Source organism: Petromyzon marinus, chromosome 6, assembly GCF_048934315.1.
Source record: "Petromyzon marinus isolate PM22_M1 ecotype Great Lakes invasive population chromosome 6, UKy_Petmar_22M1.pri1.0, whole genome shotgun sequence".
Lineage (NCBI taxonomy): Eukaryota > Metazoa > Chordata > Hyperoartia > Petromyzontiformes > Petromyzontidae > Petromyzon > Petromyzon marinus.
Window position 1 is genome coordinate 17,188,097 of NC_133672.1, and position 18,253 is coordinate 17,206,349.

Here is an 18,253-nt window from a genome sequence, read left to right on the forward strand (position 1 = left end):
ACATTATTACATAGCAGTGTTTAATCACATTTAACATGACATGAATTTTTCATATAATTTCAAATAGCAATAAATGATTAATGTTAATGTGTTAGCAACCATCTCTAAGGCTACTCCAGAAACCCAATTGTTGCAGCTTCAAAAGAATTGTGCTGTATTTAAACACCCAAACTGTGAAGCAGTGAAATTTGTTCAACACTGTTGCCCAACTGTGTCTTGCACAGTTTTTCTTATGCAGCATTAATACAATGCACGTCTGTAGAAGCTGTCCTGTGTGCTACAGAATGCATTTGTCAAACATCAACTTGAGTGTGTGCTCATAACTGGCAAAACGTGGTGTCTACACAGCAGCAGTGTGGGACACAGCCACTATTTAATGATGATAACATAATTTATTAATCCGGGAAAGGCCGTCTCTCGAGACATTTTCAGGAGGATGCTGCATTGGCATGTTTGACAAATTACTTTGAGGAATGTTCTGCATGCAAGCCGAAACCCGTGTATCTGCAGAAAAAAAAAGTATTAAGCGTGCAGCAAAGTGAAAATACTCAAAGGTTCCGCAGGTGGGTCAGAGAGCAACTTAACGTACTTACATCTCCTGTCCATCTCACAAGTTAAGTGTGGTTAAGAGTTGCACATAATCGACACAATCCATCAACTCTTGCATCCAAAGCACTGAATTATAGGCAAGTGCCACCGTGCCCAGGTCAAATCTGCTTTTTTTTGTTTTAAAAGATACAGGCTTCTAATAATGCTCATTATCAATGAAACTCATGATCCATAATAATAGAGCCTACGTGTTAAACTAAATTCCTGATATTATTGATGTATTTCACTATGAAGTAAAAAAAACTGAGATTTGCAGACTGTGATTTCAGCACTTGTGCTTGCTTTAATCTCTGAAAATAAGAGCTTTTTTTACGGGTGTGATGCAAAGGAAGCAGTAGCAATACTGTTGTACACCCACATTTATTCAGGTCAATAACACAAAAATCTAACTTATAGAAATCTGTACAGATTAAGGGTTACACTGTGGAAGATGGACCAAGGACTGTACAATGCAACGCTGGGAAAGAGCACAGCTAAATATAATACTGATGAAAAGCGAGGCTGTCCATGAAAGGCCGCACCAAGTTGTCAGTAGCAAAGTAAAAGATCAATCCAAACGTAATGGAGATGGGAAGTGCTGGTAATGCCTTCTTGAATATTGCCAGCAGCAGCAGGGTCAGGCAAAGGCCCTGGAAGGGGAGGGGGTTTAAAACAAAAAATAATATCAGTTTTTAAAATAAGTAATATTTAAAAATGCTTTTTTTAAAACACGCTTTAATGAAATGTACCGTACTAGTAATGACAAAACTCCACGACGTGGCCCCGAAGCTTGCCATAAAGTAAGGGACCGTGGTGATTTACAGCCAACGTTAGTTGAACGTGGACAATCAGACCCAAGCTGAAACATAACATAAAAAATATGTCGTTTTAAAATATGTTTATTTTTTATGATAGAATATCGTATTGTCATCAGTATGACATAAGTATACCAAGTTTGAAGTCGATACCACATTGGGAAGTGGGTTAAAATTGAGTTACAAGTTTAGGATACAACAACGACAACAACAGACAGAGTGAGTTAATAAAAAGCATGTAAAAAAACAGAGCAGTTGGATGGCACTGCAGGAGAAATTCAGAGAAGTAGTGTATTTGGGACTAAATGTGTTGGAGCATGGCTGCTTACGATAAGGATGGCCACGAAACAGGCAAGGGTGGTGTTCCAGTCTCCACTGGCAGCTGCCGAGGCCTTTCCCACCAACACACTGTAGAAGATGAAATCTCCCAGGCCAAGCTTTATACCTCCTCCTGAACTCTCAAACACACACGCTTACCATTAAGCATTCCATTTTACAGACATCTTCATAAACCAAGATTTCAACTTTTTAGAGAATGACGTTTGCACTTTCACGGCAATTATTTTTGGGCGATCAAACAAGCGATGGTGTTTGTCCCGTAGTGGGTTCCATGTCCCCCGATGCTGTGAGAAAACCGAGTGTGGTTGCTGCGTTGCAAGTCACTCACGCTCCTCCTCAGACTCTTCCGGTGGCATGGGGGGGTTAGCGCGTGCTCGTTCCCGCGCTAGTTCTCGAGCCTCGTGAGTGGTTCGAGGCACATCGGGTTCACTTGGCTGCGAGTCCCCCAAGAAATTACCCGTGAAGTCTCCTTGGCCGCCATTTGGTACTGAAATTTCACCAAATTCACAAATCCCATTTTTCACAATTAAATCAGAAATACAAATATTTTAGCTGCCTGTAATACATTACCCAAAGTCATTATCAGATAACTCAATTACATAATTAGACCTCCTATTGCCAGTACCAAAATATAATAGGGTTTTTCCCCTTTTTTTCTGGCAACAAAACTGAAACCTTTGTACATGGAATCATGTGCGCATTAACCACAATACTTGTGGTCTAAATGCAAACAAAAAAAACATTGATAATATATGATTGGTCCACACCAAAGAAAGCCGTCTTTAAAGAAAGCCGTCTCTGGTGTGGACCAATCAGTTTCAAGGACAATGCATATATTATCAGTGTTTTTTTGTTTGCATTTTGACAAGTATTGTGGTTAACGCACATATGATTCCTTGGAAAAGGTTTCAGTTTTGTTGCCAGAAAAAAGGGGAAAACCCATATTATAATAACTCAATTGTCATGAACATTTTCCTTAAATCATGTAGTGGCTTACATTTTATAGTCTATGAACCCACGTCAGATTTTTCACTTTCCAATAATCACATGAGTTAGTAAAACTCGAAATGTCTATTACCATTGATGGTTTATTTTATATTATTACATATTAAAGCATTTTGTTGGCGACGTCAGTACCACTAAAAATATTCCACCTTAGGTGTTACCAGTTTCTGCACTCAACCATTGCATATTGAGGAGACAAAGGTGAAGTATAAGGCACCTTGTGCATCATTGTTTGGCTCAGGGGAAGGCCTGGTACTCTGCTGCTCTGTGGAGTTTGTGTCGGCCATGCCCACCATCCATACCATGGTTGCTGTCAAATAAATCGACAGTACACACCCAGACAAAGAAATTACACACAAAACATAACTTATAAATGTACACATATGCACACAATTCTACACGCAAATATACTTATTGATAATTTTATAATTTTACATTCCATCATACACAAAATGCAGAGGCTACATTAAGCATGTCATTTTTAAAGGGTACATGTGAAATGAAAATGAGAATAACCTACTTACAGGAGTAGATGAGTGCAGGAAAGATAGGCTCATTCCGCTCCTGAGCAGTCTCTACAAGCATCCTCAATGGGCCCTTTGGACTCAGCACAGCTATCAGATCTACAAGAATGAAATATCCCCAAGTCGCGGTCAGTACAACACAAACAGCTTGCAGCGAATTATTATTGGTATGCCACATTTACAGAAACCCGAGGCATTATGCTGTGTTATTGTACCATAGATAGATATGGCTCCAAGGATGACCCACGCAGACCACTCAGGGAGGTATTTGATGAAGACCAGGGCCATGAGAGCACTGATCATGATGAGGTAGGCTTGCTGCAGAAGCAGTGGGCCCTTCCAGTGGATGCATATCATGCCCACAACTCCAAAGTTCCACATGATGAGAATGAGTGTTGGGTAGTCCATGGCCACATTGTAAGTCTTGAATACCTCTCTGAACACAGCACACAATTAAGTAACAAATATTAGCAATGGCACTTTCTGTTATTTGATCAGTATTACAACATTCTGCACTTTGAGCATATAAATAACTTACAATTACATGATGCTTTAGGCCTCCTAGACGCATTAATTTTGACGCAATATGCATGTTAACAGATGAAATATTTCCAGAAAAATATTTTCCACAAATTCCATCCACTGCCCCTCTCTACTTACCCCAGATAAAGGTAGGTGAAGAGAAACAGCAACATTAAGGATGACATAATCAGCCAGCCATGGATGAACTGTGGAAAGAAAGATTATTAGGAATAGAATGCATGGAAACTGCAGTATCTGCAATGTGTTTGTGTTGAGTGGTGGGTATGTTGGTCACCTTGTAGCAGCGGTACTTGTACAGCAGCACCAAGAAGATGGTCAAAACCACAATGACGCTGATGAGAATGATGGTGTTGAGAATGGAGTTAAGCACTCGCTGTCCCACAGTGTCTGTGTCCTCGGTGAATGGTGTGTAGATGCTGGTTATGGGAACAACAGTAGTGGTTATTTTTCAACTCTTAAGAAACGAACTCAAAACCATGATCACTCCAGACTTTTTCCCATGAAAAAAAGGTTATGTTTTTCTAGGAGTACATCACTTTCCTGTAGAACTTTCACCAATGCAGAATTACAACTCGTGTCAAACGATGTTAGACAATTTGCAAAGCCATGCCACTGTTAACTTGTCATAATTTACACCCAAGTGATGCTGGTTATAGTATCCTCAGGTGAGCAGGTAAAAGTATTTTCCTATCGAATGTCGACACCCTAAGGGAATGTAGCTCCGAGTAGGGCATTGTGTTTGGGATTGCATAGAAAATAGCAAAAGAACAACCCCAAGTAACGTCACTGTGGTTCCTTCAACCTCCCTGGGCCAGTGACACGCTAGCTATATACAATGGCTACACGTGAATCTCTACTACTTGATTAGCCATGACTTTTTCAATCTGTTCAACACTTGCTTTAGAAAGCAGTTTATGTGAGCCGACTGAAGTGGCTGGGAACCACATGGAGAAAGTGTTCTTCTCACACCAACACATTTAACTATGTTTTACACAAAATATTACATTTTAAGTAATCTTTCACAATTCTGGCTAGCACAAAGCAGACAATGACATTTTGTTTGTAAATAACTGCACTACTTTTTTATTCTCGAATGGGTTTCTAGATCAGGGATAGGCAACCAACATAACAAGAACATTTTTTTTAGAATTCGGTAATAAACTCAATATTTCAAGGGCCGAATGCATGTGAATCACGTGACAGAGGAGTCCTTAAAGATACGCATGCGGCTCCGGAGGCAGGTTGCCGACCCCTGTTCGAGATGAAGGTGGCATCTTTAAGTTATACAACTATTGTAATCATTCAGCGAGCCTTAACGTGAAGTGCACTTACAGTTGGCCGTTTTTTTCCGTGTAGAAGGTGACAGATTTGATGGTTGCGACGACAACCAGCATGCACAGCGTGACTGGTACGAAGAGCATGATGACGTGCTTGGCGCCATACTTCAGGGAGAGCTCTTCCTCCTCGCTCTCCTCGTCCGTGTGGGGTTCGCTGTGCGACCGTTCGCGCCCACTTCCACTGCCGTCCCCATCCTCCCTGCGCTCTCCTCTCTGCCTGGTGGTGGTGGTGGTGACCTGTGGCTGCACACAAGCGACGCAACCCATTCACATTGCGGCCAATGTTCTGCATTGTTGAATGAGTTTCGTTTCCTTGGATTCCTACTTTTAAGAGATAAATGGCAATTATATCATTGTATATAAGCAATAGAACAATCAATGAAAAACCCCAATGACACTAATGAAATGTGAAATCCAATTCTGGAATGCTCAACTGAATGCTACAGTCATTACCCATCCGATTAGCAGGGTTGGCCACTATGTACGGTGCGAAAGAAGTTGAACATACGTGGTACTAAACTGGGACTAGCTGGCATGTGATGTTTTTTTCACACAGTGTGAAGGAGGCAGCTAACAAATCAGAATGTCCAACAATATTCATGTTTCGGGGGTTCCGCGTGTTACATGCAAGACAAAATAGATCATGGGGCCTTTTTGCCAGTATCAAAAGTATGAAAATAAGAATAGTTTTTACCCCATTCTTACCCGGAGCTATACATGCTCTGATAGGTGCATTGTATTTGTACTGTTTCGCCTTTTGGCGTTGTTCTCTTATCTGACACTGATATCACTAGGCCATAAAGGACAAGGCTGTCTCTGGTATCCGCCAATCAGTTTCAAAGACAACGCCATATAGTATCATATCATGAGAATAGGTTTTTCCCCTTTTTTCTGGCAACAGAACAGGTGTTAAGATGTTAAAACACCAAACTGAAACCTTTTACAAGGAATCATGTCTGCATTAACCACAATGCTTGCGGTCAGAAGGCAAACAAAAAACCCACTGATAATATATGCATTGTCTTTGAAACTGATTGGTCCACACCAGAGACAGCTTTCTTTTGAGCCTCGTCTCAAAACGGTGTTAGACCAGAGGACGCCAGTGTGTGGTTAATGCGGTACTTGATTCCTTGGCAAAAGGTTTCTATTTGGCGTTTGAACATCTTTACACCTCCCGTTTGATCGCCCTAAAAGGGGGCAAAACCCCATTCTCAAGGACAAAACATGTTCACAAAACATGTTGACAAAGCGTGCGAGCGAGAAGAGTTGTGGGCTCACCAGGCCATCCTGTGCGGCGGCGATGCCGACGCCTTCCTGTCCGCCCACCGCCTCGGACATGGAGCCCGCTCGGCGCTCGCTGGAAACCACGGCCTCCATGAGAAAGCTCTCTTCACCGCAGCCTCCTCCTCTCTTCTCAGAAACGCTCATCCACTGCCGAACTTCGCCGGCTCCGCAGCTGCTGCACGCACAAACCACGGAATCGCCGCGCGTCGTTGTGACACAACCACAGCACGCACAGGCCCTCTGGTTAACACAATGAGCCTCCTCGGGGAAAGTGTTACGGCTTGAGCTGTGCGGTCTCAAAGGAGTGGCACGGCGCACCGAGCTGTGGGGTGGTCAACAACATCAACAACAACATCATCGTCGTCGTCGTGCCTAGCCGACTCTGGTCTCCTCCCGGGGTGCTGACCGATGCGGCCCATACGCGGCACGGCGCGCAGCGACCGAAGCGTTAAGCTCACTTCATTCACACTCAGTGTAACCACAGCCTTCAATTCGCTCTCAAAGGGGGATCTTTAAAGTACTAGAAGTGTTACTGAGGCCGACGACGACGATGATGATGATATTATTATTGCGGAGCCTGCGATCCCCGTTGCCGTTTCGTTCCGAGTTGAGGCCGGGCCCACACCAGGAAGCCAGGCCGCGCCCAGCCATAACACTCGACGAGAAACTCCAACGCAGACGAGTAGAGCCCGCCACTAAGTAAAGCAGTTACACAACCGGCAACAAACATCACCAACAACAACAACACCGCCGCCGCCAACAACAACAGCAGCAGCAGCAGCAAGCGCTGGCTGCGAGTCTCCCCGCCCCGGTCCGCCGCCTACCTCGCAGCTCCTCGGGCCTACGAGCAACAACAACCACGAGCGTTTATATTTCCCACCCCATTTAAGCACGACAGGCCACATTTCCCACATCGCATAAACAGCACGCTTCACATTTCCCACATTACATAAACAGCACACTCCATATTTCCCATATCACATAAACATCGCTCTATACATTTCCCACATCGTAAAAAACATCACGCTTCATATTTCCCACATCGTATAAGCATCACGCTTCTTCACATTCCCCACAGTACATAAACATCACACTCCATATTTCCCATATCACATAAACATCATACTCTATTTTGATTTAAAGCTTTCGTGACTGCAGTAATTCATATTCTTAGCTCTTTCGGTAAAGTCACGTTTAAGGGAAACAATAAAACAATAAAATATGTGACTTTACCGAAAGAGCTAAGAATATGAATCACACTCTATATTTCCCATATCACATAAACATCATATTCGACATTTCCCATATCACATAAACATCGAATTCTACATTTCCCACAGCACATAAACATCACACTCTACATTTCCCATATTTCATAAACAGCACACTTTACATTTCCCATATTACATAAACATCATATTCTACATTTCCCATATCACATAAACATCCCACTCTACATTTCTCACATCACATAAACATCACCCTCTACATTTCCCACACCACATAAACATCACCCTCTACATTTCCCACATCACATAAACATCACATTCTACATTTCCCATATCACATAAACATCACCTGCTACATTTGCCACATCAGACAAGAGGCGCAATCGCCACATCACAGCCACGCGTGACGTGGCTCGATGACGGCCCCCGCGCCCTCTGACCCCTGAAGATGGCGCCCGTCGAGTTGGCATTGCGAGGTGGAGCGGCGTCGTCGTTGTCGTCTCTCACAGTGAAGCCTTAGAGACACGAGTGGAGCTTTAGAGACAAGAGTGGAGCCGGGACTCAAGAGTGGCGCCGTTGATTTAGAGTGCAGCCGGGACTCGCAGCGAAGCCGCCATTCGGAGTGGGAGCCGGGACTGGGAGTGTAGCGGAGACTCAACAGTTCACTCATTCGGAGTGGAGTCATTCGGAGTGGACTCAAAGAGTGGAACGATTTGATTCGGAGTGGATCCGGTTGACTCAAGAGCGGAGCGGCTGACTCACAGTGGAGCCCATTCGGAGTGGGGCCGGCACTGGGACTTGATCCCCGGGTGGTTGTGCAGTTGAAGCCCGTGGTGGATCCGAGTCGTCTCCGCGGTTGGAGCCGGCGGCAGAAGTTGTCGTGAGTAGAAGCCGCGTGCGTGCGTTCGTGTGGCCATGGCCACGTCCGCCACCCGTTGTGAGTGTCGCGTCTAAGGAGCCTCGTCTCGAACGTCAGTGGCGGCGGGGTGGTGGACGATGTCTTGGCTGGGCCTCGGGAGTCTGGGCGGCGGCCTGGGCCAGTCGCTGGGCCAGGTGGGAGGCAGCCTGTCCTCGCTGAGCGGACAGATCTCCAGCCTCACCAAGGACCTGCTCACGGAGGGCACGGAGGAACTCGGAGGTGAGATCGACGATCCCACGACTAGGGGACGCGACTGGGGGTGGGTGTCGGTGTTTTAAAGTCGGCCAGACAGTTGATTCAAACGTCCACACGTCTGTCGGTGAACGTGCACGGGGACGTGAAATTAAACCGGCGTTTAATGCGGATGTTGTCGTCCTACGACGGGCGTTTAACACGGGAGGAAATAAGGCTGCAACGGGGGAGGCGTCGTGACCTCTACCTCATTCAGAATCGGAATCTTTATTTATCCTGTAGGGAATCCAATTCGCTTATTTATGAGGATCTTTTTTTTAACAGACGTCCAGTAGGGGTGGGTCCGCAAGGTACAGCAACAAGCAATTACAAAAAAAACAAACCCGATAGGAGTGCAAAGTACAGTTTTGAAAAGGTAAGAAAGTAAATAAGTCAACATAAATAATGTACTTATATTCCTGCCGGATTTTAAACACTAAATGTAAGCTTGGGTAAGGCAGCAAAACAGCAACAAAAACACACCAAGACCGTAAAATTGGTACATTCAGTGAAAATCGGAAGAGCAAAATGCTAAAACGTGTTTAGTTTTTGTTGTGTTTCAGTAGTAATGTTAAACTCTTCACGACATCTGCAGCCTGGGAGATCGGTTGCATAAACTTTCCCCGAACTATTTAAAAAGGCGTAAATTAAGGGAAATTTTAACTTCAGGCGGTGTATCCAACCTACCACTGGGCCTGAACCTGAAACAGACGGAGCTTCAGTCAGTGGAGGAGAAATCACATTGGCAAAAAATAGGAGTTGTGGATTATAGCACAGGAGTACTGAATGGAATGTGCCAATAATCACAATATATTGCATCCTCAAGTGGTTAAGATTGCTGTGGATGGTGGTGATGCCATTATTGTTGCTGTTACCAAACACAAGTGGGTCAGGTGTTAAGAGATAGAAAGTTTACGATTTCTTTTTTTTACTTTGACTTGTTTTATTTGCCTTACGTCCACAAGTACTTTTGAACTAAAATTTAATATAGATGCCTGTGTACTCTTTAATGCGCATGATTTGTTCAACACATATGTATGTTTATTTTTTTTAACAGATGCTTCTACAGAGCTCCAGCTGACGAAAGCCAGGCTGCAGGAATTACAAGCCACCTGTACAACCCAGAAATCAGAGGTAATAATATACAGTATGTGAATTCGTATTCAACAGCATAAGGACAGTTTTGGAGATTCAGTTTTTAATGAATCACTTAACAAATTAAAATTGATTCTCCTTGTCCGTCACCATCGTGTTCAATTACTAATATTTATTTGAGGTTATTTTTTATAATTAAATTAGTCTCATTGATTAAGCCTTTAATTAATGCAAACGCATTACATTTTAACAAAAATAAATACCATTTAACGTATTTAACGAGGTTGTAGCCTTATTGTGTTATCGGCAAGAGTGAGTGCCTGAGATCACTCCTTAAGAATAAATCGATATTATGAATAGCCTTGCATTAATGACTATTTTTGTAAATCAATGTTACAACGTTGGCTGGAATAGCAAAACTGCTTAAATGTATCTTCAAACCCACAATATTCATGCCAGCTCATTACTCCATCATTGGCATGAAAGTAACTGTGATCCAGCTGCTTAATATTACATCATTTCCCACCATGAGACAGCTTGTTGAAATGCAGTGAAAATAGTTGCGTTGATAAAATTGTTAAATTTGTCAAAAACCACTAATGTAATCATTATTCGTTTTGAGAGTAGGAACTCTTGCAATCTTTGTTGTGTACAGAGATGGACACTTAAGCCACTTTTATAATGCATACTAATACAAATGTTGAACCTTATATAAAGTATAATCTATATTTTAAAAAAATATATATATATCGTCGTTTCATGTATAGTCATCGTGCCTGTTGAGGGCAGAGTTGTTGCATTCTGGTAAACCTATGTGTGTGTTGGCAATGCAGCATGAGCGGCTACGTGTCATGTGTGCGGAGCTGGAGGATAAGAAGGAGGCGGCTGAGCTGCATGTGCAGCACGTCTCTGCCGAGTACCGAACGCAGCTGCAGCAAAAGGAGGTATCAATTTAACCGGGCTGCACGTCCACACACTTCCTGTGCAGGGTTTTAAAACACCACGGCCGGTTACTTGCGTGCTTTTGTTGCCTCAATTGGCACAGTCAAATCAATGTGTTGTGGGGAGCGCTCTTGGAAAAGAAATGCTGACACAGCTAGTGCCACTTAGAGATGTGCTCGCATATTTAAAGTAGTTGAGTTTGGAGTTCAAGTTCAGTTTCGCGGGTTGGGCTGCATGTTTCAGCATTTCTTTAATCGAGCATTCGCCTTGGGGTGCTGCAGGCATCTGCAGAAGTTGAGTAACAGCGGTGCATGGCAAAAGCTAGAGAGAAAAAATTTCTCAACTTTGCAGTCCAACCCGGAAATCCACGCATATGGATTACAACCAGTTAGTTGCTTTGTTTATTATCAATTTCAATTTATTATTTTATTCTCATTCTACGTGACTTTACCGAAAGAACCAAAGAAGTTGTTTTTCATATGTATGATTTTAAACAAAATGCTGTATTTTATATTGTAACAATAGACCACGTCATATTTGAACACGTTTGGATATGACATCAATATTGCAATGTGTTAAATTATATGAATTTGTGATAAAATATTGTTCTTTACAATATTGAAAACCGGGCAAATACGTAACTAATATCTGTACTGTATTTGCTAAGGCTAAAATATAAATATGACAATCGCAAACAATGACCAACAAAACACTGCGTAACAGTGCACCGAATGAATGTCCATCACAGTGGAAACATGAGTAAGAAAAATTGCTACGAATTGCTTGCATTCACATAATATTAACACTTAATATAATCAACTACATATTTTAAACTTTATTATTTATAAATTAATAAAACAAAAAAACAATTTATAGTTTAATCTGAGCTACAGTGCTTCACATAACTGAAGCAGAAGAGGAGTTGTGTGGAATATTGAAGACATTTTCAATTGGGCTTGAGTTATGTGCTTCATTTATTTGTAAAATATAAAAAAACGAGCGGCGGAGAGAGTGCCAAAGAGCAAAAGGAAGACCTACTTAAGTGTTCAAGGAAGGGTAAGATTCAACAAATTCCATGCAACAAGTTATATAGATTTACAATTGTTTGTGCACATATGCATATCAGTTGTATTTATTACAATGGTCGGGGATAGCGTCTTACACTTTGTGGTACTGACAAACAGTCTTCCACTGCTCTACGCTTTATTATTGTGGAAATAGTCTTCTGGTCAGAGGTTTTGCTTAAAATTCCAGCTAACTGTAGTCTGGCTTTAAGAAGTTTACCTGTACAACGTGATTGAATCACTATTAATGACATTTGCAGGTGAAACAGTGAGGGGTGTGTATGTGTATGCGTTCGCACCAGGTGGAGGTGAGCCTATTGCGGGCGAGACAAAATGCCCTACAGGAGCAGCTGCGGGAACTACAATATGCACAAGATGGCTGGAAAAGCATGGGGAACCTGGAAGGAACTCAGACCTCCTCCCCATCTGCTTCTTCAGCCGCCTCCACGGGACAGCTCCATTTCCGCACGTCGGTTGCGCATGGTTTCCACACCGATGATGAGGTGGACTATGAGGAGGTCATCTTCTCGGAGCGCGAGCTGGACCGGTTGTCAAGGGAGGTGGTGCGCCTTCAAACCGAGGCAGACCACTGGCGTCAGCTTGCTCAGGTTTGCTAAAGCAACTCTGCAGGCACAGTGTGCATGCGTTTACACATGCAGTGCATGAATAGGCAGCTGTTGCACTGTGTTTGACTGGTATTTCTCATTCAAATTGCATATCAATCATAATTTGTTTAACTGGTGGCACTGCTATGCAGTACGTTGTAAAGACACCTGTTGTGTACAAATACAGTAAATGTATTTATTTCTCACTTGAAATTCACGTGGAAATCACATTGACAATAACCAGTTGTCATCGTATGGAGACTGACTCCTGTCAAAGGATTTCGATACTTTCACCAAAGTTCCGTGTTGCCAGTGTTTATGAGTGCCATCCAATTGATAATTATCTCAGCAGGGACACCAAGGAATACTGAGAAAAAATGTAAACGTATTTCAGCTTCAATTGTTTTTACTTTCATTGTGGAAATGTATACTTACAAGTACCAGTAGTAGAGTTTAACTTTGTACATACATTTATAGCATTTTTGTTTATGTTTCGAAAAAAAGAATTCTCAAAAAGTCTTAAACATTTGCATATTTATAATGTTTATATTTTATTTAAAAAATGTTGTATTTAAGGCTGCTGTTGGTGAAGAACCTGGCAGCTCAGAAAATAATGAAGTGCACAAGCTGCAGACCATGGTTAAGGTACAGCAATTTGTATTTATTCTGTTGCCATGAGTGTTGCATACGCTAAATTGTACAATTGCCATTCAATGGTTGTGTGCTATGCTTTGGTGAACTGAGAACGATTGTTTAAGGGCGCTTTATACTTTTACATTATTATAGAAATGTATTTTTCCTGTAATTTATTTTAATTGTATTCATGTGAACTATGTTTAGTCTCGCCATGTTTGATGACAGTGTGTCTGACCTAATCGTCGTTGGTACATCTCCAGAGTAAAATGGCAAGGAAAAGACTTATGCTTGCGATATGACAGAAACTAAGCTGTACATTACACGGAATGTGCTCATTAGCACATACTGCGCATGCTTCTTTAGTGTTTTGAATGGTGTGGATGAACTAAATTACAGGCACCTAAAACTGTGTGTAAAGTTGAAACTAACCAAAGAAATAATACACACAGAGGCGTTCCAATATTGCGCACGTGTAAATCTCGACGATAACCTGCCGAGCAGGTCCTGATGCTGTGTGTGCACGCCATTGGGGCCCGCTGACTGCTTTACGGCAGGAGCTGAAGAGGCAACTTACATCCGAGCTGGATGAGAGGCAGCGTGAGGTGTCCGCCCTGCAAGACGCTCACCGCCAGCAGCTGGCCCAAGCCGCCCATGCACACCACACTCGCACCGCTGAGCAGGCAGACCACATCGCCCAGCTACAGCAGCAGCTGCAGCTTCTCCAAGGTCAGGATTTGCCTCTGGTTACGCGAGAGTGCGCTTGCTTGGGGTGGAGCCCTGATGATTTGTCCTCGCATAACAGCCTGTATCAGCCTGGTTTTGCTACTGGCTCAAGTGCCATAAGCAGCACATGCCATTAACCTCTAATTTGTTTGTTTTTGATTACTTTATTTTTTCGTCTGTGCAAACCTTGAACACATATGATGATGTCTCACACAAACATAAAACTACGTTTTGTATTTGATTCAATACTTGTTTTTCTGACTACTTTTATTCAGTCATTAAGTGGTCCTTTTGAAGTAAATCCTCTCAAAGCTGAAATTGAAAATCCAGAATTCTGAGCAATCAAAAAGGCTTTGTAAATAAATACATAAATAGCTACATATGAGTGAATCAAATACACCAAAAACATTGCCTAGAATACCATTAACTATTATTGTAGGAGATGAAAATAACAATTCTATAGCTATATAGTCCTCTCTGGTGTATGGATGTTTGCGAGCCGTTCCCTTGAACATCACCTGTCCATGTAGGGCTGTCGTATTTTTAAGATATGCTTTATTTTACTTTATATCTTACAAATAAACAAGATCATTGCTTCATATTCGTAAGACTATCCCAGCAACCTTATACATTCAAAGACCCTTTGCCTTCCACATGTGCTTCATGGTGACCGTGACTTAGATTAAGCTGTACGGCAGTGATTTTGGCTTAATTATGTATACATATAATTGACATGTAGTATTTGTTTGTTATTTCATTGCTTGTAGAATACTGGACATCCCCCAGACCCCCATAACCAGATATCTCGACCACTTGGGGTGCGGAACTTCGAGAGGTCTCACTGTGTACTATCTTGAGGTGAAATTTTGATGGATAATTGTTTATACATACAAGTAAGTGTGTAATGTGATTGTGTCCTGTGCAGAGCCCAGCTGTGATTTTCTACAGACCACTGCTGACAATAGTGGAGCAGCAACTTTGCTTCACACAGAGCAAGAGATCGAAGATGCAGGCACCGGACCTTGCATTTCAGACAATACGGGCAGTGGTGCACAGGATGATGAAGCGTCACATGAAGCCCCCTCGAGAATGAGGCAAGGATTAGCAGGTAAGTTATAATAGGACACTTGATAATTTTACATTAACAGCAATAAATATTTATGTTGTTGATAAATAACTCACCATTATCTTATGCCAAATTCCATAACTGTTGGACAATCAATAATCGACCAATGTCTGCTCCTAAAATGTTTCACTATTTGGTTTTAGGTCTTACCATTGATCACTAACGTCTGTGTCATACCATACCTTAACCAAAGGACAATCACCACATTGCATGAGCTTTTACCTGCTATAGACTTCTTAAAGACTCATGCTTTTTTTTGGGATGTGGGATTTCCATCGCTTATTCAAGGTGGTCATTTTCATATCTTAGTCGTTATTTACGTAATTATGGTGTTTTGAAAGCATCATTTAAACAAACTGGCACTGCCCACATTTGCACGGGATTCACTTGGGGATGGAGGGTGGGTGGGGGGAGGGAGTTGTGACCTCGGTGGGTTCCAGGAATCCGGCACAATGCTGTGGATGTGAGTGACGTCATCACGCAGATGTGTGTACGCGCCAGCCAGCAAACCTCTTTTCTAATATAGTATGATGTTGATTAACATGCCGACCAGTATTTCATTGTACAACGAAGTGTTTTGTCTTTTGCAGATGAGAGCATGGAGTTAAAAAAGACAAAAGTGACCGTGGTAAACAAATACTCTAATTAACACATTAATGCATAAAATAACTGTTCATTCAATTATCCATATTTAGTTTTGGTTTAGGCCGCATAATGGTTTTATGCCAAATTCTTATCATTAACCCTCCACTACACGACAAGATTATCACATTTACAATGTACCGTATTTTCTCGCGTATAACCCGCGGGGTATACCACTTTTTACAAACAATACAAGACCCTGCGGGGTATATGGAGGTGCGGGCTATCCCAAAAATATTTTACACGTGTGACATGTCATAACTCGTTACATTTTTTCATGGTAGGAATATCCACTATGCAACACTTACCTTTGACTAAAGCACTGCTGAATAAACCACTCGCACTGAAATTGCACATGTTATCACGTTTTAAATTATTCGAATTTTTTTGTACAATGAAACGACAATGTTTGAAGTGGGTGCACTCTGTTTACCGGCGACGGGAGAGCTGGGGGGAGAGAGAGGTGGGGGGTTGGGGGCGAGGCAACGGAGTTACCTAGTGCCCATAGTGCCGCTATTGTCTGTGCAGTGCGCAATCTACCAGTGCTAAAACTGTACTTGCTTATCTACCAGTTATGTGTTACTTATTTATTGGATATTTACTTTTGTTACTTATTTACTGTTTTAAGTTCACTCGTTTCCGGTTAGTTTGTTTTCTTTGTGCACGTTATGATTTTAATGTTAACACTTGATAGTGGAATATATTACAAATATAAACTTTGTATTAATATGATGGAATTAAGCTGCGGTAACGACGTTAAAGATATGAATGCATGCGGGGTATATGGATGTGCGGGCTCTCTGAAATTTGTTTTACACAAAACGCTATTTTTGCGGGGTATATGCATATGCGGGCTATATGCGGGAAAATACGGTACATGCCAACGTTCCAATGTATTCATCAATTTCCAAACAAGCTCCTCATGGGTGGCTTAAAGATTTCACGACTGATTTTAACATCGACATATGACATTTTTCTTCAAACTGCATTGAGATTCTTTCAGTAGTTCAGCTGCAAATCAAATACTCTGGAATGGCAGCTTAACATAATATTTGAGTACATCTAGGAGCGCAGATAACACACACTTGGCATCATTCTTAGCTAAACTGTCACAACTAACCTCTGTGATAACATTCCACAATTAACCTGAATACCTCTGCAGTTCTTCACACTCTGAAGACCCCTTACCGTTTGATGATACGAGTGTCATCTATACAGAAATTGGCGTATTCCGTGCAGTATTTGAAAAACTTTGCTCTCTGCAGTCAATATATTTAAAACTAATTCTCAAGCATTGTATTTATTAAATGATCCAGTTAACCAAAACGACCTTTATAACTCAGTTACAGGTTAATCCCTGCTGTTATCAGTCCATCAACTGTGGTCACTTTATTAAAATAAAGTCAACACGTAGGCCTGTGCGACCAATATTATTCACGATAAAGGTTTTTGGGTTAGATCGCGTGAGTATAAATGTGTCGTAACCCTCCACCACCCGACACAGAGAGTAAGGTTTGTCACGTAAACAAAACGCGCCAGTTAGTTACTACTCCAGAGTAAATCCACAACATTTACAATTGGACTTTTTCATTTACAATTGTAAATGTTGTGGATTTACTCTCGAGCACACTGGTGGGCTGAAGTAGTAACTAATTGGCACGTTTTGTTTATATGAAAAACCTTACTGGCTGTGTCAGGTGGTGGAGGGTTACGAAACAGTTATACTTACATGATCTAAACCAAAAACCTTTATGATTAAAATAAGTGACGTTTCCCCCTCGTTTGCTCGTATAAATTATTGTAACTCAGGTGGAAATGCTTTTATTTGTTGCAATGGACATGGTGCCTGTTGTCTTAACGTGACGTTTGTGGCCGTTTTGAGTTGTAGAGAGATGCTGGATCCCAGTGCGAGGACAACAGCCTGGGAGATGCGATGGTGCGGCAGGAGGTGGAGGAAGGGCCGAATGAGGCAGAAGGCCTCACGTGGCAACGGAGTGCAGCAGATATTCAAACCCTGACTGTTCTGCTGCAAGAGCGAGAACAGGAGCTGGGACACACAATCACACACAGGGACTCGCTTCTCTCCCAGCTGGAGGAGCTCGACAGGCAAAACCAGGAGGCCACTCAAGTAAATACATTTCTTTCCCCCCCAATGTCTACATCAATAACTCTAATACAGTCATGTTCCATACAGTTTTGAGTGGTTATGTGTAAATGAGTTTTTCTTTTGGCATGAGTGATCCATATTTAGTTTTGGATGTCCACATACTTTGGGCCCTGCTCCATCTGGAAATTTAATATTTTTCTTGATTTTTCCTTTTGTAACAGTCATGAGCTATTCTGTGGTTGTTAATGGATTTTCCCTTGATATTTTCTGCCTCTTTTCCAATCCAATGTTCTGAAAAAGTCTTCTAATGTTGCTGGTAATAATCCTGGTTAAAGTGTCCCATTTGTCTGCCAACTTCTAAAATCCTTTATTGTACTTCGTGAAGTCTCATTGTAGTTGTTCCATTTGAGTAAAATGGATTTTGTCCTTTGTAACAAACAAAAATTGGATGCCTTCATTTGTGAGCTTGGTTGAGTTGCATACGTTTCTGTTGAGTCAT

At 42.0% G+C, this 18,253-nt stretch overlaps 2 protein-coding genes across 4 annotated transcripts in view; one reads left to right on the forward strand and one right to left on the reverse strand.

The window, feature by feature from the left end:
• Nucleotides 1-3: 3 nt before the first annotated feature.
• On the reverse strand, nt 4-7,392 carry LOC116939377 (presenilin-1-like). 3 transcript variants are annotated; one of them, XM_032947642.2, is made up of 11 exons: nt 7,260-7,392; nt 6,430-6,610; nt 5,147-5,394; nt 4,089-4,230; nt 3,932-3,999; nt 3,487-3,707; nt 3,272-3,370; nt 2,965-3,057; nt 2,071-2,229; nt 1,733-1,854; nt 4-1,238 (listed from the first exon to the last, which is right to left on the reverse strand). In XM_032947642.2, the coding sequence occupies exons 2-11, from the start codon at nt 6,577-6,579 to the stop codon at nt 1,083-1,085; spliced, it is 1,458 nt and encodes a 485-aa protein (XP_032803533.2). In that variant the 5' UTR covers nt 6,580-6,610; nt 7,260-7,392; the 3' UTR covers nt 4-1,082. The 3 variants fall into 3 exon arrangements, with proteins under 3 accessions (XP_032803533.2, XP_032803534.2, XP_032803532.2); XM_032947643.2 differs by having other exon boundaries at nt 6,430-6,607; nt 7,260-7,347; XM_032947641.2 differs by lacking the exon at nt 7,260-7,392 and adding an exon at nt 7,061-7,101.
• A 690-nt stretch (nt 7,393-8,082) lies between these two features.
• Nucleotides 8,083-18,253, forward strand: part of TRIP11 (thyroid hormone receptor interactor 11) — a 30,482-nt gene continuing 20,311 nt past the window's right edge. Inside the window, exons 1-9 of the mRNA XM_032947639.2 lie at nt 8,083-8,802; nt 9,872-9,948; nt 10,743-10,853; nt 12,218-12,523; nt 13,097-13,165; nt 13,711-13,882; nt 14,805-14,987; nt 15,596-15,633; nt 17,536-17,775. Coding sequence (XP_032803530.2) covers nt 8,661-8,802; nt 9,872-9,948; nt 10,743-10,853; nt 12,218-12,523; nt 13,097-13,165; nt 13,711-13,882; nt 14,805-14,987; nt 15,596-15,633; nt 17,536-17,775 — 1,338 coding nt within the window. The 5' untranslated portion in view covers nt 8,083-8,660. The remainder of the gene's footprint in view (nt 8,803-9,871; nt 9,949-10,742; nt 10,854-12,217; nt 12,524-13,096; nt 13,166-13,710; nt 13,883-14,804; nt 14,988-15,595; nt 15,634-17,535; nt 17,776-18,253) is intronic.

Excerpts from the sequence above, each read along its gene's own strand:
- LOC116939377 (XM_032947641.2), bottom strand. The coding sequence starts at position 7,086 with ATGGCTGGGCGCGGCCTGGCTTCCTG. Across the intron at positions 3,708-3,931 it reads TTCACCTACCTTTATCTGGG|AGAGGTATTCAAGACTTACA; the intron begins GTAAGTAGAGAG and ends TGCTGTGTTCAG. Across the intron at positions 1,239-1,732 it reads GTTTCGTGGCCATCCTTATC|GGCCTTTGCCTGACCCTGCT; the intron begins GTAAGCAGCCAT and ends CTCCCCTTCCAG.